The following is a 23,676-nucleotide window of genomic DNA, read 5'->3' as shown; positions in this document are numbered from 1 at the left end:
AAAAGTTAGTGGAGTAGATTAAAAACCAGAATCCTGTAATATGTTGTTTACAAGAAACACATTTGAAACAGAGAGATATGCTTAAGAGTAAAGGTAAAAACCTGGAACAGAATATGATTTCTTAAAGAACAATAGTATTCCAGGGGTGGCTAGGTGGTGCAGTGAATAGAGCACTGGCCCTGGAGTCAGGAATACCTGAGTTCAAATGCCACCTCAGACACTTAATAATTCCTACCTGTATGGCCTTGGGCAAGCCACTTAATGCCATTGCCTTGCAAAAACTTAAAAAAAAAAGAACAATAGTATGCCATAATTTTCATAGACCATAACTTGTTAGCCATTCATTCCCCAATTGATGAGCATCCTCTCAATTTCCAGTTCTTTGCCCCTATAAATATTTTTGAACATGTGAGACTTTCTCCATTTTTATGATTTCTTTGGGATATAGACCTAGTATTGATATTGCTAGGTCAAGAGTATGATCTGTTTTACTGCTCTTTGGGCACAGTCTCCAATTGTTCTTCAGAATGGCCAGTTCTGGGGTGGCTAGGTGGTGCAGTGGATAGAGCACTGGCCCTGGGGTCAGGAGTACCTGAGTTCAAATCCAACCTCAAACACTTAATAATTGCCTAGCTGTGTGGCCTTGGCAAGCCTCTTAACCCCACTGCCTTGAAAAATCTAAAAAAAAAAGAAAAGAAAAAAAAAACAGAATGACCAGTTCATAACTCCACCAACAGAGCAATTTTCTAATGTCCCAATTTTCCCAACATTATTCTATCACATTCACCACATCTACCACAATTTGTTCTCCAACATTGATCATTTTTCTTTTTTTGTTATCTTAGTCAATCTGATAGGTCTAAAGTGGTACCTCATAGTTGTTTTAATTTGTATTTCTCAAATCAATAATGGTTTGGTGCGTTTTTTCACATGACTATATATATATATATATGTATATACACATATATATATATCTTTAATTTCTTCATTTGAAAACTGCTTGTTCATATCCTTTGACTATCAATTGGGAAATGACTTGTAATTTTTAAAATTTGATTCAGTTCCCTCTGTATTTTAGAAACGAATTCTTTTTCAGAGCTCCTGTGAAAATTGTTTCCCTGCTTTCTATTTTCCTTCTAATCCTGACTGCATGTGTTTTATTAGTGCAAAAAATTTAATATTACTGATATAGTAAAATCATCCATTTTGTAATTTGTAATGTTTTCCTTTTCTTGTTTGGTTATAAATTTCTCCTCTCTCCATAGATCTGACAGATAAGAGTATTTATTGATCTCTTAATTGGTCTTTAGCGTTACCTTTTATACCTAGTTTCTGTACCCATTTTGACCTTGTTTTGGTATTTGGTGTGAGATGTGAGTCTATGCCTAATTTTTGTCATGTTATATTCCAGTTTTAACAGCTGTTTTTATGGAATAGTGACTTCTTATCACAGAAGCTAATGTCTTTGGATTTGTCAAACAGTATATTATTATAGTCATTTACTATTGTTTCTTTTGTACCAACTCTAATCCACTGGTCCATTATTCTAGTACTTAATCAGTACCAGACAGTTTTGATGACTTTCACTTTATAATAGTCTTAGATCTGGTACAGCTAGGCCACCTTTCATTGCATTTTTTTTTCATTAATTCCCTTGATAGTCTTGACGTTTTGTTGCTCTGGATGAATTTTTTTTTAGGGTGTTTTTTTTTGCAAGGCAAACGGGGTTAAGTGGCTTGCCCAAGGCCACACAGCTAGGTCATTATTAAGTGTCTGAGATCGGATTTGAACCCAGGTACTCCTGACTCCAGGGCCGGTGCTCTATCCACTACGCCACCTAGCCGCCCCTTTCTGGATGAATTTTGTAGCTATTTTTTTCTAGCTCTGTAAGATAATATTTTTGGTAGTTTGATTGGTTTTTGCACTGAATGAGTAATTTAATTTGGGTAGAATTGTCATTTTTATTATATTAGCTCGACCTAACCGTGCACAGTTTTTCCAGTTGTTTTATTTTTTTTATTTTTTATTTTTTTAGTTTTTGCAAGGCCATTGGGTTAAGTGACTTGCCCAAGGCCACACAGCTAGGTAATCATTAAATGTCTGAGGCCAAATTTGAACTCAGGTACTCCTGACTCCAGGGCCGATGTTCTATCCACTGTGCCATCTAGCCACCTCTTTTTCAGTTGTTTAGATCTGACTTCATTTGTGTGAAATAGTTAGTGTTTCTGATAAAGAATTCATTTCTAAAATATATAGAGAACTGAATCATATTTATAAGAATGTAAGTCATTCTCCAATTGATAAATGATCAAGGATATGAATCAGGCAATTTTCAGATAAAATTGAAACTATCTATAGTCATATGAAAAAATGCTGTAAATCATCATTTTTAGAGAAATGCAAATTAAAGTATCAATGAGGTACCACCTCACACCTATCAGATTGATCAGTATGACTAAAAAATAATAATCAGTTGGAGGGCATGTGAGAAAACTGGGACAATGGGTTTATACTGATGTAATCGTTCTAGAGAGCAGTTTGGAACTACACCCAAAGGGAAATAAAACTATGCATACTCTTTGATCCAGCAATACCACTTCTAGGTCTGTATCCCAAACAGATCACAAAAATGAGTAAAAACTCTGCAAAAATATTTGTAGCAGCTCTTTTTGTAGTGGCAAAGAATTGAATATTGAGGGGTTGCCTATCAATTGGGGAACAAATTGTGTTAGATGTGGTGAATGTGATAGAGTAAGAAATCATGATCAGTCAGACTTCAGAAAAGCCTTGGAAAGACTTGTATGAACTGATGTGAAGTGAACTGAACTGAACTACAAGAACATTGTACATATTAAATGCATAACTGAGAGATGATCAACTATGATAGACTTAGCTCTTCTCAATAGTATAATGATCAAAGACAATTCTAAAGGATTTATGATGGAAAATGCCATCCACATCTAGAGAAAAAAAACTGTAGAGTGAATGCAGATCAAAACATACTGTTTTCAATTTTTAAGATTTGTTTTATGTTTTGGAGTGGCTAGGTGGCACAGTGGATAGAGCACCGGCCCTGGAGTCAGGAGTACCTGGGTTCAAATCCGATCTCAGACACTTAATAATGACCTAGCTGTGTGGCCTTGGGCAAGCCACTTAACCCCGTTTGCCTTGCAAAAAAACCTAAAAAAATATATAAAGTTGTTTTATGTTTTTATCCCTCTCATGGTTTTTCTTTTGTTCTGATTCATCTTTTACAACATATGATTGATAAGGAACTATATTTGACATAGTTATATATGTATTATCTATATCAGATTATTCATTGTCAAGGGGAGTGGGGGAGGTAAGGGAAGCAGGGAGAAAAATGTAGAATTCAAAAACTTAGCAAAAATGAAGGCTGAAGATTGTCTTTGCATTTAGCTGGAAAAATAAATTTATTAAAAAAAATTAGGGTGGTGGTGTGAAGGGAATTGATACAAAAGGTATGGAGACAGTAGTATTGTTAAGACTTGGTGGGGCAGCTAGGTGGCACAGTGGATAAAGCACCGGCCCTGGAGTCAGAAGTACCTGGGTTCAAATCTGGTCTCAGACACTTAATAATTACCTAGCTGTGTGGCCTTGGGCAAGCTACTCAACCCCATTGCCTTGAAAAATCTAAAAACAAAAAGATATATATATATATATAAAAGACTTGGCACCTGATGACAAATGAGGAATACAAGAAAGAAAAGAGTCAAGGATTGACTCTGAGTTTGTGAACCTGTCTGCCTGAAAGGATGGTAGTGATTTCTTCAGCAGAAAAAGGGAACTTTTGGGGGAAGGCAATGAGTTATATTTTGGACATGCTATGGCATGGTATTTTGGTATACATGTCTAATTTGTTGATGTAGTTGGTGAAACAATTGGAGGAGTTCAGGAGAGAGATGAGGGCTACATATATAGATTTGGGAATTGTATACATAAAAATGACTGACTATTTTGGAGCTGATGAGATCATCAAGAGAGGGAATGTAGTGAGAAAAGGATGAGCACTAGGAATGGGATGATGAACCTTCAGATAAGAATGACAAAGGAATAGTCAAATCTTTCTATCAAAAAACAATTATTAAGTGCTTACTTTGTTCCCAGGAGGTACTTTGCTCAGCACAGTACCACTGCTGTTAAGGAGGCATATTTTACTATGGGAGACATTATGTAAATAACTAGAAATATACATGATTTATAGAGAGAAGATGGGAGGTAACCTCAAAGGGAAAGGTATTGAGTCAATTCTTGAAGGAAGTCACAGCAACTTAGTGGTGTCAGTAAAGAAGGGAAACATTCCAGATATAGGACCAGCCATTGCAAAGGCATGGAGACAGGAAATATCATGTGCAAGAACAGTGTAGCTGGATCTTACCTCTAGGATCAAATGCAAACTGTGTTTAGCATTTCAACTGTTTATAACCTATATGGTTCCCTACCTTTCAAGTATCCTTGCATTTCCCTCCCTTCCACACATGCTTAAGATCCAGTTACATTGTCAGTGAAAGTGAGAAGATTTGATTACTTGAAGGGATGGTAGAGTGTAGAAAAATTTTTTGAAATTTGAGAAAGATCTAAATATGCTTGTAGGCAACATGGAATGAGCAGGTAAAGAAAGAAACATTAATAGTTAGAAAGAGAGAGGGGCTAGTTTCCAGTGACGATGAGAAGCAAGGGCAATAAAGAGAGGAGTTGACCTTGGTAAGGAGAAGAAACACCTCTTCCTCTGAGCCTGGAGCAAAGAAAGAAAAATGGGGGATAATGTTGAGTAGAGTTAACCCACAGAATTGGGAGAAGAAGGTTCTCCTAACAGGTTGCTTTAATTTTCTCAGCAAACTGAATCTAAGAGGTGAGAGTAAAGAAATATTTTTAGTAGCTTGAGGAGATGGGATTTAAACTTCAGGTGAGATAGACTATATGATCTCTGTTGTCCCTTAGAAATGTAAGATTCTTTTCTATTTCCTGGTTAGGATGATTTTGTTCTTGGGTTCCAGAGCCTTGTCAATCACACATTGATTTAGTTAGGTTTCCATTTTCTTGGTCTGTCTTGTCATGGCTGGAAGGTGAGTGTTTTCTAGTTATTATTTTTGTTGTTCTTTGTTTTTTGGGTTTTGGGTGGCTTTATTTATTTGTTTGTTTATTTGTTTATTCATTCATTCATCTAGTTATTTATTTATTTATTCATTTATTCATTTATTTGTTTATTTGTTTGTTTTGCTAGGAACTGTAGAGGGAGAGGTGAGGGAGAAGACCATATAGTTTCCAGGAATGTCTTCTTTCATTTTTTATGTCTGTTCCTAGTGGTTTTTTTTTTGCTTCTCAGTGGGGTTTTTCTTACCTATCATCTCTAAACCCCTAATTGTTTTTCTCACTTATATAAAAGAAGCAGGATTCTTATAGGCAAATTCCTTCTTATTCTGTTGTAACTTTCCTGTTTGAGGTGTTGTTTGCTGAAATCCTTCATATTTCTATTTCTATTTTTCCTCCTCAGGATCCTTCACTTTTGGATAATAGAGTGACCCTGCTTCAGGTACCTGCAGGTACGGTGGTGTCAAAACAAGGGGAACAGGTAAGTGGCTAAGGTGGAAGGTGGGAGTTATCTGCTGCTTCCACCTAGATTCCAAGATTTTCTATCATAAGGACATTTTTGAAGAGGGGGAAGATATGTTTAGGGAAGAGAAGTAACTACTCTCAGTTTTAGTTGAGGTTAACTTCTCTGCTTAAAGGAGTCTAGAGAAATAGGTAGATCATTGACCTAAGCTTGGACTGCATACTGTTCCTAAAGCTAACACACTCTTTCCTGCCTCCATGTTTTTGTGTGCACCATTCCTTACACTTGGAGCATACTCTTGCTCTGTCTTCCATCTTCTAGTATCCTCTTCTTTAATGTTCAGTGCTGCCTCCTCTGTGGAAACTTATGGCAATCTCCTTTCCTGTTCCTCCCAGCTGAAATGGTGTTTCTGAATTTCCTTTGTTCTCATCACATCCAATTCTATTATTAACATTTCTGTGTACATATCATGTCCTGTCTACTAGGATGTGAGCCCCTTAAAGTAATGATTGTATCATTTTTATCTATGTACTCTCAGCACCTAGAACAGTTACTTATAAACAGTGGACACCAAATAAATACTCTGTAAATTGAATTGAACAGATACAATAGCTTCAGTTGTTGAGTGTGGGCCAGGGAACTCAGGATTTTGAACACTCCCTGCTTCTTACACTAAAAAGGCTAAATCTCTATTAAGCAATGAACCATTGTACTTTTCCACATGCATTAACCATTCTAATGTATATATATGGTAGAACATAAAAAACTGAATTGCTGCCTGAGGGATGACTGGGGGGACAGGTTAGTCCAAGCCTTTTCTCAGTCAACGGTAAACCATGGTGTGTCTCCTCAGTGATGTTATGACAACTGAGTCAACAGTAATTACTTAACCAGTTTCTCTATGTGGTCTCTGTTTTGTTTATTTTTTGTTGTGGTTCTGATATTCTCCCTGAACCCCCCTTCCCATAAAGTGGCCTTCCTCAGTAATGTGGCTTCATTTGTTCCTGTTCCCACCCTTTTCTCTTCATTTTCTTTCCTTTCCTTCCTTCCTTCTTCAGCCTTAAGCTCTCAGAGGAGCCCACACTGACAAAGAGAGGCTTTTGCTTTTCATAGGAGAAGCATTGTGTTAGCTGAGTACACAAAGCAGTGATGACTCATTCTTCCACCTGCTTTAAAGGCCTCTGATGTTCAGGGAAAACTCCAGGGGCAAATTTTTCTGCTTATTTAATTCCAGCCCCCAGCCAGCTTTACTTCTGCATATTTCAGTTCTCTCAGAAACAGTAGTGAGTCAGCTTACATTTATTGAGTATCCACTGTTTACAGAGATGGTTCTAGAAATCCTGGGGGGCCACAAATCAGACATCAATTCAGGATCTTTAGGGAGCTTAAAGTCCACTTGAGGACATAGAATTTACATGCTGATAAAAGAACATAGAGAGGGATATTAATAATGAAAAACAGCATCTGATTGAGTATCATTTGGTGGTGTAGAGTGGATTTAACATTAAAACAGAATAGGGTGAAGTTAATTAGGGTAGGTCACTGTCAGTCAACATCTCCTGTGGGACAAGACACTGTGCTGAGCACTGGTACAAAAAGCAAAAGATAGTCCTCCCCTCAAGGAGCTTATGTCTAACAAGCAAGTTATATGAAAGGAAAGTAGAAAATAATAAAAAGAGAAAAGGCACTAGAAATAAGGGGCAACTGGAAAGGCTTCCTAAAGAATTTGGGAATTTAACTGGAACTTGAAGGAAGCCTGGGAAGTCAGAATATGGAGAAGAGGAAGTGAAGCATTCCAGATGTGGAAGATAGCCAGAAAAAATGCCTGTAACCAAGAAAAGGAGGGTCTTGTTTATGGAACAGCCAAGAAGCCAGTATTACTGGATAGAAGACTAGAGAAGAGTTGGGGAGGAAGAGTTAAAAGGACTCTAAAGCCAGGGTAGGGTGTATGTATTAGGTTATAAAGGGCTTTGATTACCAGAGAATTTTGTAGTTGATCCTGGAAGTGATAGGCTACAAGAGTTTATTGAATAGGGTGGACCTGCATCAACTGGGGATAGTTTAGTTATATTTGAAAGGTGAAAGACGAATTTGATGGGGTGTGCAAATGTGAAGAGGAAAGAGGAGCGTCTTATATGGGTGATGGCACATGAAAGGTGTGATGGTGGTTATTGTTGTTGAAGTTAAGGAGACTACTAGGAAATGTTAATGGAAGTAGGAAAAGAGGGAAGGAGAGTGAGGGGAAAATATGCTTTGAGCATGGAAAAAGTGGTATCCAGAGCATAGGGGAGATAGGGATTAGCTTTTTTTTTTTTTTTAGGTTTTTTGGCAAGGCAATGGGGTTAACTGGCTTTCCCAAGGACACACAACTAGGTAAGTGTCTGAGGCCAGATTTTAACTCAGGTCCTCCTGACTCCAGGGTCGGTGCTCTATCCACTGCGACACCTAGCCACCCCCAGGATTAACTTTTGAAAGAGAAGGATGAGAGGATAGAGGAAGGTAAAGGTTTTAAAGAGGGAAAAAAACTGGCAATACTTATGCTTGTATAGTCCCTTGTCTTATCCTCTCATAAACATTCTGAAAACAGACTTTTTTGTTTTTACAAGGCAATGGGGTTAAGTGGCTTGCCCAAGGCCACACAGGTACGCAATTTTTAAGTGTCTGAGGTCAGATTTGTACTCAGGTCCTCCTGACTCCAGGGCTGTTGCCTTAGCCACTGAGCCACCTAGCCACCCCTAAACATAGAGTTTAAGAGTCAGAGGACCATTACAGAGAGAGGTAGAGGTTTTTTTAAAAGATAGTATGGCATGAAAGTTAGACAATGCATAAAGGAGCCACAAAACTCAACTCTATCCATTATTGGCTCTATGAAATACCTTCAGGATTATTCATAAGATTTATTATTTTTATGTTACCCACAATGGGGGGCAGAGGATTACTAGTCATATTTGACAAATTACCAAATGAGTAGATTGAGGGATGCTGGAGACATGGTATATCTAGTTTTCAGGAAAAGATTTGTAGTCCTTAAGAACATGATTGAAAGATATAGCCTAAATGATCATATTATTAGGTGGATTAAAAACTGATTATGTGACTGGATTCAAACAGTATTTGTGGTAGTTTAAAGGGAGTTTTCCATTGGAATGCCTCAAGTTTCTAAGCTTATCCCACGATGTTTAGCATGTTTGTTACTTAGTTTAAGACAAAAGATGGCATTTTTTGTCAGATTTGCAGAGAGCATAAAATTAATGGGAAAAAGAATTTTTAAAAATCTGAGGGGCATCTGGGTGGTGCAGGCCCTGGAATCAGGCCCTGGAATCATGAGGGCCTGAGTTCAAATTTTGTCACAAACACTTGATAAATGCCTGACTGTTTGACCTTGGTCAAGTCACTTAACCACATTGCCTTAATTAAAAAAAAATTTTTTTTAAATCTCAGGTTGAAAAACCCACTTAGGTTGAGGGAAAAAAAGTTAGAACAGCAAATCAGATCTCATTAGAAATGTAATAGGGATAAATGTAAAATATACTTAGATCCAAAAAACTGTTTGTGCAGAATGGGGAAGGCATGATTAGAGAACAACTTTTAAGGAAAAGACTCAAGCTTAATATTAGTCAAAAAAGCAAATGCAACTCAAGACTGCTTTAAGAAAGGTCTTATGTCCAAAACAAGGAAGGTTTTATCCTCTATACTGTCCATTTTTGTAGTATTGCATCCTGTTCTAACTGTTACAGTTTGGAAAGGACATTGACAAACTGGAGCACATCCAATACTCTGCAACTCTTGATAGGAAGAAGATGAAACTTTTGTCCACAACTCAACAGAAACTTATAGAAAACATGATCCAGGGAACTTTGACCTCTTGGTTGGATTTTCAGGGGCAATGAATGCTTTTATTTTGATTCTAAGACAAAAAGGAGAGCAACTGTTTTTCTAACAAGAGAACTTTTGCCTACTCCTAACTAAGCTTTAGTATAATTCAATCCTAAACTCCTATCTTCCTAGACTACATTATTTCCCTCTACAAAATCTCTAATGTTTTCTCTGTTCCTGTTGCTTGCCATCTTCTTGTTTTATAATCTCCCTTTACTTTTGCATTATAAATGTTTCATCTGTACTTTCAGAAGCCATTACTAAACTAATGTCTGATTTTTGTCTTGGCTAGGATGTCAGCATCCGGTTTGTGATCTCTGGGATGCTACATGTTTATCAGCAGAAGATTGACAGTGAAGAAAATACATGTCTATTTATCACCCATCCTGGGGAGCTGGTAGGCCAGCTGTCTGTGCTTACAGGGGAGCCACTTATCTTTACCATCAAGGCCAACAAAGAATGTTGCTTCCTCTCCATCTCCAAGTCTAATTTCTATGAGTGAGTGAGTCCTTTATACAGATGCCCTATTTTTTATTTCAGGACCCCATAACATGCCATAAATAGATGAGCAGGTTTTCTTAAATCCTCATATTCCAGAGATGAAAATATTCAGTATTCCATGTAACTCATTGTTTTCTTGGAACTATAGACTGATGATGTTTAGACCTAGTTATAGTGCTGATACAAGAGCTGATAGATGTTGTCTTTAGGTAAAAGCTGCTGATAGTGTATATACATGGGAGTTCCTTATTAGATAAAGGATCCTCTGTTAAATATAACATTGATTTTTTTTACCCTTATGAATTCTTTTATTCCACCAATACTGATACTAATTTTGTCACCCTAAGATTATAGGATTTTAACTTCAGAGATTTTAGGGATAATCTGGTTTACCCTTCTCAAATGAAGAGGTTGAGGAGATAGGCACAGAGAGATTATTTATTTGCCTGAGATCACATAAATAGTAATAGCAGACCTGGAATTTGAACCTCTGATTTTAAGTCAGTGCCCCTTATACCAACTCAGTCAACTTTATCATGGTTGCCTCTTTTCTTTTTTCTTGGTTCATTTTGACTTCTGGCATTTGTCACATTTGTCTGGCATTTGGGGACTTTGAGAATGCTAAAAAAGAAATGGGGACTGAAATAATAGGAGAATATAGTAGCCAACCAAATATAGTTGTTCAACCAAATAATTTACGGTGGATTTTGAATGATTTTCCTATTAGTAAAGAAAAACCAAAGGATTTTTTGATACATGAGGATACACAAGGACTCAGGGAAGATTACTTCTTGGGTCCTTCATGCAATACTTGGAACTATAGACTGATAATGTTTAGGCCTAGTTAGGCCCTGGATAATATTTTGCTTTGTGAGCTATAGCTCCACATTCCTGATTCTTGATTGGGTCTGGTCTACTTTGCCCTTTTGTTTTTTCCACTTTGCTTTATCAAAATCAGCCCAGTCTAGTTTTCTTTCTTAAGTGAATTGTTTTACATTTATCCTTCTTGAATTATAGTCTGTTTTTATCTACCCCCTTTACCAACATATCAAAGTAATTTTAAATTTTAATCTAGTTCTCTACAAGGTGCTAGTCTTGTCCAACTGAGTGTCATCCACAGCTTTAATTTTTTCTATCTTATCATCTTAGTCAAGATGAAAATGTTATATAGTCTCCTTTCTGCTGTGTTTGGAATTGTATTCTCCTGCTTGTGTTAACACATCCCTTCCCTGAATCACCATGGTTTATTGTTGAGCAGAGCAGCAGATGCTACTGTTAGATTTGGGGGAGTGAATTGAGCTCAGTCACACTTCAGGAGAATTGTTGGGATTTTCTTAGACTCTATTTTCATCTTTATGACTCCAAATAAGGGATAGGGAAGCTCTGAGATATACCCTATCAGACTGGGGACCCCCATGCAGCAAAAAGAGAAACCCACATTCTGGGAGAGCTATTCAGAGCTGTTGGAAACCCTTGAGTAAAAAAGATGAGTCTGGGTACTGAGGAGTTTGAAATTAGGAGTAACCTATTTTGGGAGATCAGACATTGGTGTTGAGAAATGTACATGGCTTCAGGGGTTGTACTGTAGGTAGTGCAAACATATGACCTCAGCTGTGGTTCTGAAGTTGTGCCATGCAGCTTAGTATGAATAAGGGTTGCTAAAGGATCCCTTTAGTAGATTCAGTGTCAGGAAGGAAGATAGCTTGAATGTATTCTCTCTGTGGGAAGATAAACTTAGTTACTTTTCCCTTCCAGACTTTGATTGGCATGGAGACCTGAAACTCTTGTCACATTTTCACTTTTCCCAGGAAGAGTAGCTTTCTGGGGGCTTACTCTATAAGTCTCATGGCCCAGGACACCATGTTGGTTCAGGGTCCGGGCATATCATAAACATTACAACAGATAACTTTCCTTTATCAGAGGGCTAAATCCTCTTGATATTGCTTGATACTAATGTGCCTTTGACCACTAAGAAAATCAGGCTGTTCTGGGTACCCTTCAGATATCACTCTGAAGACTCGTTGAAGATTACTGCCATCTCAGGAGTTGGTTTTTTAATATGAGTTAACTCTCAGTGTCAGGAAAATTCCCTGATATGAAAGTCAGTTTCAGTTTATTATATTTCACTGTTTTAATTTGAAGTAGGGTAAGTATTCTTTTTTTTTTTTTGTGAGACAATGGGGTTAAGGCAATGGGACTTTCCCAAGGTTACACAGCTAGGTAATTATTGTCTGAGTCTGGATTTGAACTCAGGTCCTCATGGCTGTTGGTGCTCTATTCACTGTGCCACCTAGCTGCCTCTGGGGTAAGTACTCTTTAGAAAACTAAGACCCCCTCCAGGCCAGGCAGGGCTCCAAGAATTCTAGCATCTTCCTATATCCCTTCACTAAATGCAAATTTGGATCCATAGGAGCATCATGGGCCCTAGAGAACACTGGAGGCAAGAGATAGAGGGGAAGGACTTTCAGAATACCATTTGAATTTGGATTTAAGGATGCCTAGTTCTCTAATACAAACATATTATGGGCAGCAATTTCAGATAATATTCTATAAAGGATTGTCTTTTGTACTTACCATTATAACCTATTCCTTCTGTTTCTTAGTTGTCACTTTTAATCTAAACCTGCTCTGGTCAGGAGACTTTGGGAATGTAAAGAAATGGAGACAGAAATAATAGGAGAATATAGTAGCCAGAGAAGCAACTTCAGCTTAGACATTCTACTAATAGATGATATTGCTTGGTCAGTATTCAGAGTTCAGATTTTCTTAATGGGAAGGTAGTAGGTCTGCATTGATCCATTTGTCTTCTTTCCATTTAACTATGATGCTTTGAATTATATCATTAACCTAGGAATGCTTTTGAGAGTGATATAGGAATGGAAAAGAATCAAGCTTTAACAGCCATAAATTTGAATTTTAAAAGGGGTCATCAAGCTTACAGAAATGCTAAAATTGTCCTATTTACCAGACCTTTTTCTTTATTTCTGTAGAATTATATCAAAACTTTTTCCCAGCAAAAAGCATATTTTATAGCCATGGATAACAAAAATATTCATAGTGTAGTTGGAGCATCTGTCACAAAGCTAGAGTATTTACAAACTCTGTATCTATTCTGATATTTTTTTTCCCTGGAAAAGGTCATGATCTTGAAACTCTCTGGGCATCACACTCTGTAGGTGGGGCCAAAGTGCTTATATAACTTGTACATTTGAGAAAATTAGAGAGCTTGGGAAACAAAATGGTCCAGGAAATATATGACACTTCTGCTATTTAATGCCCATATCTCCCTTTTCTTCAGAGTGGTAATTCCAGAGAGCATAGCCGGTATTGAATCTTTTCTCTTTTCAGTGAAGGCATTTTAGAGATAAGTCTCTTGAGGAGAAATCAAGAAGTTCTATGAGTCCTTATGGAGAGTATTCAATAGACCAGACATTAGGATCAGAAAAATGCATATCTAGTACATTCTAGGAATTTTCTACTTAAAAATCTTGCTGTTTATCAGAAAGACAAACCCAGGGTCAGAAACAATTAGTATTTTATTCACTGTAAGCGGAGTTAGAGTTAACTACAGCTTTATAAAGAGAGTGAATCTATCTGGAAGTATGTATCCCTGATTTTTCCACAGTCACCATTGTCTCAGTGATGATGTGCCTTTTGTCTTAAGGATACTTGAAGGCTTTGAATTGCGTTCTTCTAAAGTTATAAAGGTTTCCTTTACCCATTATAATATATATTTCATACTCAAATGTATATATGTACATTTGCCTAGTATATGTACTTGTATGTATAAACAGTAGTCCTAGATTGATTTTCACATAAGGATTATGGCAGAAATAGTACTTTTGATTTCTAATACTTTTCATCAGGCTGACATCTTCTATATGATGCAATAGAAAAAAACTGTTTTCAGGCAGGTTATTAATCCAGTTTCCCTATTGACTTTCTGTGGGTTTTTGAGCAAATCACATTTCCTCTCTATTTGTTTCCTCATGTGTAAATGAAAGGATTGGGCTAGATTATCTATGATATTCTGTGATCTGTATACCTCAAAATGCCTTCTGCAAGATGAATTTTCATACTTACTTGGGAGAATTTGTCTGCATTTCACAGATTTGTAAGAAGCTTAGAACATTAGACCTTTAGCACAGGTACAAATAGATCTATTCTCATTTATATTATTCCAATAATTGAGCAAATATGGTGGGCCTGAGTTAACTCATCTTTTCTCTGTTTTTAAAGGAATACATTAAATTTATCTCTCGATCACAGTTGTATCTATTCTGTGAGGCACATGGATAGATCCAAGGGGGTCAATTGGAATGTCTGTTTAAATCAGGGGTTCTTAATTCATGATGCAGGGGTAGATTTTGGGGGGGGGTTATGAATTTGAATGGGAAAAATTTCATCTTTATTTGCCATATTCTCCAACTGAAATATATAAAGTTTTCTTCAATTATGAAATTTAAAACATTCTGAGAAGAAATCTTTTGGCTTCATCAGACTGCCAAAGGGAGCCACAATACACAAAAAGATAAAGAACCACTATTTAAATGATAAATGATAATTCTCTTCATTTCAGCTCTGGTTCTGAGCAAGATGAATTATGGCACTCTTTCTAATTGCAAGCACCAAGACTTGAGATTTGTCAGTTTTGGTTGGCCATGGTACAAGCTCTTTTAGTTTTGAATTGACAGTGAACAGCATTGCAATCTTGGATGAATCTTGTGGTTTATTCCAACCAGTAACAGGATGAAAAGTTAACCAGCTGGATGATTTTCACAAGTGACATCTCTGGAAAGGTGGTTCTTGCCTAGTGAATGTAGATCAGGTGTTTGGCACTATCTTCTGCTTAACTTACTTTATCTTAATGGATTTCAAATTTCTTTCCAAAGGAGTAATTAGTCTTTAGGATACCACTACATGTATAAAGACACAAGATTTATAGGACAGCAAACTGTCCTGCCAGCTATTCCAGTTGTAAGATCAAATGTAAGGGGGCTGATATGTGTTCTTTCCTGATATGCCCATTATAGGGATGTAGACCCCTTGACACAATAGTGAGATATCTAAGAAAGAAAAATCCATAGCAGTTTGGAAGTGAATATATTTAAATTCATTAGGGTTTGTTAGATTAATTAGGTTCTTTAAGGGAGTTTACTCATGAGTCCCAGGCCTTGGTGAAGAACTCCAAGGAAAAAATGGTTTAATGGATACTTGCATGAACCCCAGACCAGATCAGATATTATATAACCACAGAAAGCATAGTGCCAGGGATGACCCAGGGTCATGTGTAAATTTTCTCATGGGATAGTTGGAACTTCTTTTACCATTTATGTTTATTTACTCAAGGTAGTTTGCATTCTTCTCTAAAGTCAAAGGTCACATTCCCACTATGGCTTCCACTGTACATAGTGATTCAGGATTAGGAGAGACAAGAGATATTTCCATTCCTTCCAGTGCCTGCTCTCATCTAGCTTTTTCTTGGCTAGAAAGAGTCTTCAGTTGTTCAAGAGTATACAGCATTCTTTCTTTGCTTTTCTCTAGCTTTGTTAAAACCATGGAAATAATTCTGATAATCTAGATCTCCCAGGATAGAGTAGAGGTTGAGAAATTTAGATTGTTTGAATGAATAACAAACAAAAGAAATCTAGAATAATATGATACAAAAAGATATGCCACCAGGGCAGCTAGGTGGTGCAGTGGATAGAGCACCAACCCTGGAGTCAGAAGGACCTGAGTTCAGATCTGTCCTCACTTAACAATTACCTAGCCATGTGACCTTGGGCAAGTCATTTAACCCCATTGCCTGGCAAAAACCAAAATAAAAAAGGAAAGCTATGTCATAGGATATATCTGTGAATACATTTCTGCAGTAATTTTTTGAGCTATAGGGCTTTGAAGACAGGTATTACAGTTTTTATCACTGTCCACACTATATTGAGAAACTACCTTTAATTCCTTATGAAGGAGATGACATCAAAGTAAGCAATGTGGGCATTTGATTGTATTCGTGGTAGGGGCATCTACTCCAACCTGTCCCAGTCTCTGTTGTCTTCATGTCTGAAATAATCCTTAGACTGCCTGCATAGATACAGGATAGGATTGAGTCTTAAGAAAACTTCCACTTACTAACTGTATGATCTTACACAAGGAATTTCTCCTGGATCTTTCATTCTTCATCTATAAAATAGAAGGATTTGGAATATATATATATATATATATATATATATATATATATATATATATATATATATATATATTATATTTCAAATATATTTTATTTGTACTCCAAATTGTTCCATTATTCCTCCCCCACTGATTGAGAAGGCAAGAAAAATAAAAGCAGTTACATATATGGGTAGTCAAACAAAACAAATCTGCTTTAGCCACATCCAAAAAAAAGAAAGAGAAAAGAAATAGAGAGGAAAAAAATGAAAAGAAAAGCTTCAGTCTGCATTCAGTTCATAAGATTTGTTTGTTCTTAGATGGCACATTTCATTATGAGTCCTTTGGAATTGCTGTTAGTCATTGTGTTGATCAGTTTCTTTGTGTTTTAAACTTGTTTATCTTTACAGTATTGCTGATGTATAAATTGTTCTTCTGGTTCTGCTCACGTTCTATCATTTCATATCTTCCCAGGTTTCTCTAGAAGCTTCCCTTTAATAATTCTTAAAACTCAATATAGTATTCCATCCCATTCATGTACCATAATTTGTTCAGCCATTCTTCATTTGATGGACACCCCTTCAGTTTCCACCTACTACTTACCACTGAGGGCAGCTATGTGGTGCAGTGGATAGAGCACTGTCCTTGGAATTAGGACAGGAGTTCAAATCCAGCCTCTTGACTCTAGCTGTGGGGACCTGATTGCCCTGCATCCAGGGCCATATCCAGTCATCCTTATTCATATCTGACCAGTGAACCCAGATAGCTCAGGAGGCGGGTGACTTAGCACAGCGCCCCCCACCCCATTCAAATCCATTTCACATGCTTATCATGGCATCATTTCCCTGATGTCATGGTCTTCTTCGAAAATGAAAGACAAAAATATTCTTTGCCACTGTTCTTTCTCTCTTCCTTTGATCTTTTTAGGATATAAATCTAATAAGAGTTTATTGGGTCAAAGAGTGTACATAGTTTAATAATGTTTTGGGCATAATTCAAAATTGCTTTCCAGAGTGGCTGAACCAGTTCACAGTTCTACCAAGAGTTCATTATTATACTCAGAATACATGATCCTTAAGGTTGATTCTGTTATCTGACCTTTTTTATCTTCTGACAGGATTATGCGCAAGCAACCAAGTGTTGTCCTGGCTGTTGCTCACACAGTTGTGAAAAGAATGTCTCCCTTTGTGAGGCAGATAGACTTTGCCTTGGACTGGATGGAGGTAGAAGCTGGACGTGCAATCTACAGGTAAAGCATAAAGGGAAAATGTCTTTGAGAGAATGTTGGGGATGGTCAGGTCAATTCTGATCATAATTGTTTTTTTAGCTTCTCTGGTCCTTATGTTCATTTGTCTTCTTAATACCTTCACATTAATTTGGGCAGGTTTCATAGAATTGATAAACTATCAGGGCTACAAAATGGACTAATTGTCAAAGATTTCTTACCTGAAGAGACCAACCCTGGACTAGGTGCTGTGGGAAGAGGATATACTCTGCCTCTGGTTTTTATTGAACAGAAGTATTATTTATATAATATAATCATATCATATATCTTAATAATTCCATAATATATATTATATATTATGTAATATATAATTAGTAATTATACTGGTCAATTAATGAGTCAAGTTTAATGAGTCAAATTAATGAGTCAAAGTTTCAACTCTATTACATAGAATTATTAGTTTAAATAGAACAGCCTCTTCCCAAATTTAAAGTGAATATAATTAGAGTCCATAGATTTGTCTCTCATTGAAATTCTAATGCAGAGGTACCAAATATGTAGTTACTGACCCCCCCCAAACCTGATTAAAATGTAATTTGGGAATATTTACCAAAATAAATTAAGATGCAATAAAACATAGATAAAATTAACTTATGTTTTTTTATGTTAATATGTGACCACAGGGATCCTCCTCTATGCTTTTGCAGCTTCTTTTCTATTTTGAGTTTGATGCTGCTATTCTAGTGTGTGTTTGCCCTTTGTTTGGAATCATTTTTAAGAGGTAGTATATGTCAGTCTATACAAAGCTGAGACATTGAATAATGGGGAAAAATTAGGTATGATATAAGAGGGTATGACATGGGCCATAGGAAGAAGGCAGGTAGTTTATATCTAACAGAGAATTTTGAAGGCAATAGTCAAAAAGTTTGCATTAGGCCTTATACAAATCTGATATCTGATCTTACCTAGAGCTAATTCTGCTTTCCTTAATGGATAGTGTTGTCATGCTCTTCTCCTTAGGCAGGGTGATAAATCTGACTGCACATATATTGTACTCAATGGTCGTCTACGCTCTGTGATCAGGAAAGATGATGGAAAAAAACGCCTGGCTGGTGAATATGGACGAGGAGATCTCATTGGCGTGGTAAGAAGACAGCTCTTCTTATTTCCTGTACAGTGTCACAGAAAATGGAAGACAGATGCCTTAGCAATAATAAGAATGGATATGTTTATACTGAGAATCAAGGACCTCACATTTTTGTCTGGGGGAATTTGTGAATTAGGAGGCTACTTTTTCTGAGACCCCTCCTTGGAGGGTGTTCCAACCTAGGGGAAGGTCAAAGGAGTTCCTGGGGAAGAATGGTGGGCAAGACATAGGGCCAGAGGTGACATGGCACAACACTGGGAAAGACATTGATGGTGGTAAAGGTAATGGGTGCACGATTTGGGACACTAATTTTTACTATGTGGCACTGCTTTTGTCTAACATTACTTTCTTTGTGAGTTTACATTTCTTTGTTAAAATCAAGGTTTTCAAGTAATGTGTTAATTTTTATATTATCTCTCTTTGACCACTTTTTACAAACTGTTTTTGATGAGAGATACTTCATATTTTCTCAGTTATTTCATTTGTACTATTATTTCTTGTTTTCTCATTGATCTCTGTCCAATCCAATCTAATTTTCTTTCTTTTTTTAATTAATTTTTATTAAAGATATTGAGTTTTACAATTTCCCCCCATCTTGCTTCCCTCCCCCACCCCCCCACAGAAAGTACTCTGTCAGTCTTTACTTTGTTTCCATGTTGTACCTTGATCCAAATTGGGTGTGATGAGAGAGAAATCATATCCTTAAAGAAGAGAAGAGAAGTCTAAGAGGTGACAAGATCAGACAATAAGATATCTGTTTTTTTTTCTAAATTAAAGGGAATAGTCCTTGAACTTTGTTCAAACTCCACAGCTCCTTATCTGGATACAGCTGGCACTCTCCTTTGCAGACAGCCCAGAATTGTTCCTGATTGTTGCACTGATGGAATGAGTGAGTCCTTCAAGGTTGAACATCACTCCCATGTTGCTGTTAGGGTGTACAGTGTTTTTCTGGTTCTGCTCATCTCACTCAGCATCAGTTCATGCAAATCCCTCCAGATTTCCCTAAAATCCTGTCCCTCCTGGTTTCTAATAGAACAGTAGTGTTCCATGACATACATATACCACAGTTTGCTAAGCCATTCCCCAATTGAAGGACATTTACTTGATTTCCAATTCTTTGCCACCACAAACAGGGCTGCTATGAATATTTTTGTACAAGTAATGTTTTTATCCTTTTTCATCATCTCTTCAGGATATAGACCCAGTAGTGGTATTGCTGGGTCAAAAGGTATGCACATTTTTGTTGCCCTTTGTGCGTAGTTCCAAATAGCTCTCCAGAAGGGTTGGATGAATTCACAGCTCCAGCAACAGTATAATAGTATCCCAGATTTCCCACAACCCTTCCAACAATGATCATTATCCTTTCTGGTCATATTGGCCAGTCTGAGAGGTGTGAGGTGGCACCTAAGAGAAGCTTTAATTTGCATTTCTCTAATAATTAATGATTTAGAGCATTTTTTCATATGGCTATGGATTGCTTTGATCTCCTCATCTGTAAATTGCCTTTGCATACCCTTTGACCATTTGTCAATTGGGGAATGGCTTTTTGTTTTAAAATTATGACTCAGTTCTCTGTATATTTTAGAAATGAGTCCTTTGTCAGAATCATTAGTTGTAAAGATTGTTTCCCAATTTACTACATTTCTTTTGATCTTGGTTTTATTGGTTTTATCTGTGCAAAAGCTTTTTAATTTAATGTAATCGAAATCATCTAATTGGTTTTTGGTGATGTTCTCCAATGCTTCCTTAGTTATAAACTGCTCCCCTTTCCATAGATCTGACAGGTAAACTAATCCTTGATCTTCTAATTTGTTTATAGTATTGTTTTTTATGTCTAAGTCCTGTAACCATTTGGATCTTATCTTGGTAAAGGGTATTAGGTGTTGGTCTAATCTAAGTTTCTTCCATACTAACTTCCAATTATCCCAGCACTTTTTATCAAAGAGGGAGTTTTTATCCCAATGGCTGGACTCTTTGGGTTTATCAAACAGCAGATTACTGTAATCATCTCCTGCTTTTACACCTAGTCTATTCCACTGGTCCACCACTCTATTTCTTAGCCAATACCAAACAGTTTTGATGACTGATGCTTTATAATATAATTTTAGATCAGGTAGGGCTAAGCCACCCAATCTGATTTTCAAGAAGTCTTTACTTAGGGAAGGTTTTTTTTTTTAACCTCCTGGTCTAAGCTGTTTATTGTTTTTGTAGTTTTTTTTTCTTCTAGAACCCTCACTTCCATTTCTAATCTTTGCTTTAAAGTGATCATTTCTTTTATAGCAATATTTTTAATTCTTTCTACATTTCTTCCAGGAATTCCAGTAGAGTTTATGGTAAAACTTATTTTCTTTGAGGCTTTGCTTAGCAATTATGTGGAGTTATGTTTTCCTTTGGGTTTAAATCTTGAGTGTTCTGATTCTGTATTGTTTCTTTATCTCCAGAGTTTTTGTTTTATTTCATTTACTCATTTTCTTTGCCTGAATTGGGACTCAGTGTCAGGGCAAGTTTCTGAATTCCTTTTCAAGTGCTGGTTTATATTATCTGGGGTCTATATTTTTTAGTGACCTCAGGAAGCATCTGACTACTATTCTGTGCCAGGGTAATCTAATCCAAAGAGAGCCCAGATTGTTGTCCTTCTAGTTTGAGCTTCATAGTCTCCTGAGCTCTAGTTTGGGATGGAATGATTCTGTTGGAATCTTCAGGAATCTTTAGTTAGTCCCTGCCCCTATACAAAGCTTTAGGCCCCGGACTTTCTGGTTTGCCTTTTGTTCCCACTCTGGAAGTCTTCTGTGAGCTGAGTTTCTGGGATGGATTGGGATTTTTTCTTTGGAGCCCTTGCTTAGTTCTATCTCTTTGTGTAGCTCTAGGTGGGCAAAACCCTCTCGTCCTATGTCTTACCCACCATTCTGACTGTCAGATTTCCCTAGGAACTCCTTTGACCTTCCCCTAGGTTGGGACACCCTCCATGGAGAGATAATACATTCTCAGAAAAGGTAGCCTCCTTATTCACAAACTCCCCCAGACAAGATTTTTCCTTGGATTTCTCGATCATTACTGATCTTTAGTTCTTTTCCTCTATTTATTAGAATAATTATTATATCTAGAATAGGGCTATTCTACTTCCATTCCTTTTGCTATATTGTACAGAGAAAAGACAAGAATTACAAAGATGATAAAGGAAATTGATTAGGCGTGGGGGGGGTACTTTAGGAGCTCTAATCTCATGAGGAACACAGTAGAAGATATGAGTGCTGGATGTGGTATCAAAAAAGACCTGAATTCAAATTCTGTATCTCATACTTACTTAGCTAGTTATCTAACTTCTCTCAGTCTCAATTTTCTTATATGTAAAATGAGTATAGCACTTAACCTTCTAGTGTTGAGTTATGGATAAACTGAAGTAACATGAAAAGTACTTTGCAAACCTTACAGTCCTATGTAAATGTAAGCTTTTATAATAAAGAGAACCCAGAAGGTTATACCCTACAAACAAAAGAGAAATTCAGAATAGACACAGTAAGAGAAAAGTAATAGGAAGTTGGGGGCAAAATTTTGAACCATACACCTGACCAAAAGGACAAAAGAGGAGAACAAGTAGATAACTATATAATTTACAGAAATAAAAATAAATTAATATTATAAGTAAAATCCAAAAACTTGAGAAAGGCTTGACATGTGGAAACAAAAGAGAGAAAGAGAGAGACTATGTGAATAGATTAGCATTCACAATAGAATAAGAAAAAACAATCACAGTGTAAAAAGAGAGTATTTAGCCTGAGAGAGGAAAGGGCTAAGAAAGCAATCCTAAAAATGTCAATAAGGAATCAATTAAGCAAGCTAATAAAATGAAAAAGTGGCATAATAGGAGAACAAAATACAACAAAAAAATCACTATAAAATAAAAACATATACAGAAACAAATTGAGAAGTTAGAACAGAGTTTATTCTGCATCAGTTAAATGCAGAAAAGCAGAAGTTACAATCTTGGCTTCTATCACTCAGGATTAACAAGTTTTTATTAAATACTCTATACCAGTACTGGGGCAAGGGTATACAAAAAATCAGGCTCATTCTACCTTTCTACAAAGGAGCTTCACTGTTCATTTTTCTCTCTCAGTTAAACAAGAGCATGGAATATCCATGGAGAAATGTTTTGGAGAAAGATCCTCTTTATTAGCATGAGACTTTACTGTCTTATGCCCAATCTGTGCATTTCTGTCATGAGCTAGTACCATTTTGAAGTTTAAAGGACAGGTGGATTTGTTAATTTACCCACCTGGTCATGGGCTATTCATGGCCTACTTGTGGTTTGTAGAGGGTACTCAATTCAAAAATTCAAAAAGAGCTTGCTCCCTTGCTTGGATGATACCACCTTCAGAATGAGGATGCCCATATTTGAGATTATGAGGAAGTGGTTTCTTTCTGAATTATTCCAGGCTTCTGATGATTGCAACAAAGACTACAATAAGAGTGAATTCTTCCTTTCATTAGTCTGAATAATTGAGAACTGACTAAAGGTGATTGGATAACACTAAAAAATTGATGTAGCTGTGTTCTTAAATATTACCATTGTAGTATAAGAATATATCCATATTAAAAATGGAAATTGAGATGATACCCATCAATTTGTTCTATAAGAAATGACTTGCAGATGGTTTCAGAAAAAACCTGGGAAGACTTATCTGAACTGAGATAAAATGAAATAACAGCAAATTTGTAAGAATGATCAACTGTTTTTTTTTAATTACAAGGCAATGGGGTTAAGTGATTTGCTCAAGGTCACACGGTTAGGCATTTATTAAATGTCTGAGGCTGGATTTGAACTCAAGTCCTCTTGACTCCAGAGCCATTGCTCAATCCACTGCACCACTAGCTGCCCCATAAATGAAACTGTGAAAGACTTAGCTACTCTGATCAAATAATGATCCAAAACAATTCCAAAAGAGCCATAATGACAGATACTATTATCCTCTAGATAGAAAACTGATGAACTTTTAATTGTGTCTTGAAGCATACTTTTTTCATTTTCTTTGTTTTTCACTTTTTACTATGTTTTTTTTTAACAACATGACTGATATGGAAATGTATCACTTCACATGTCTAATTGAATGTCTGTACTTGCCTTTTCAATGGGTGAGGGAGAGTTGGAAGGGAAGAGAGAATTTGGAATTCAAAATTTTTATAATA

The 23,676-nt window shown here is 36.6% G+C and overlaps 1 protein-coding gene across 6 annotated transcripts in view; it reads left to right on the top strand.

Moving 5' to 3' along the window:
* The window catches only part of PNPLA7 (patatin like domain 7, lysophospholipase), a 260,431-nt gene that overhangs the window by 83,527 nt on the left and 153,228 nt on the right, over window positions 1-23,676 (top strand). For all 6 annotated transcript variants that reach the window (XM_074210559.1, XM_074210556.1, XM_074210555.1 and 3 more), the window contains 4 exons: window positions 5,516-5,593; window positions 9,744-9,949; window positions 17,235-17,366; window positions 18,363-18,486. In XM_074210559.1, the coding sequence (XP_074066660.1) occupies window positions 5,516-5,593; window positions 9,744-9,949; window positions 17,235-17,366; window positions 18,363-18,486 (540 nt within the window). The remainder of the gene's footprint in view (window positions 1-5,515; window positions 5,594-9,743; window positions 9,950-17,234; window positions 17,367-18,362; window positions 18,487-23,676) is intronic.

Source organism: Macrotis lagotis, chromosome 1 (assembly GCF_037893015.1).
Source record: "Macrotis lagotis isolate mMagLag1 chromosome 1, bilby.v1.9.chrom.fasta, whole genome shotgun sequence".
Lineage (NCBI taxonomy): Eukaryota > Metazoa > Chordata > Mammalia > Peramelemorphia > Peramelidae > Macrotis > Macrotis lagotis.
The sequence above is the reverse complement of the archived record's forward strand: the minus strand, read 5'-3'. Positions and strand labels throughout refer to the sequence as shown.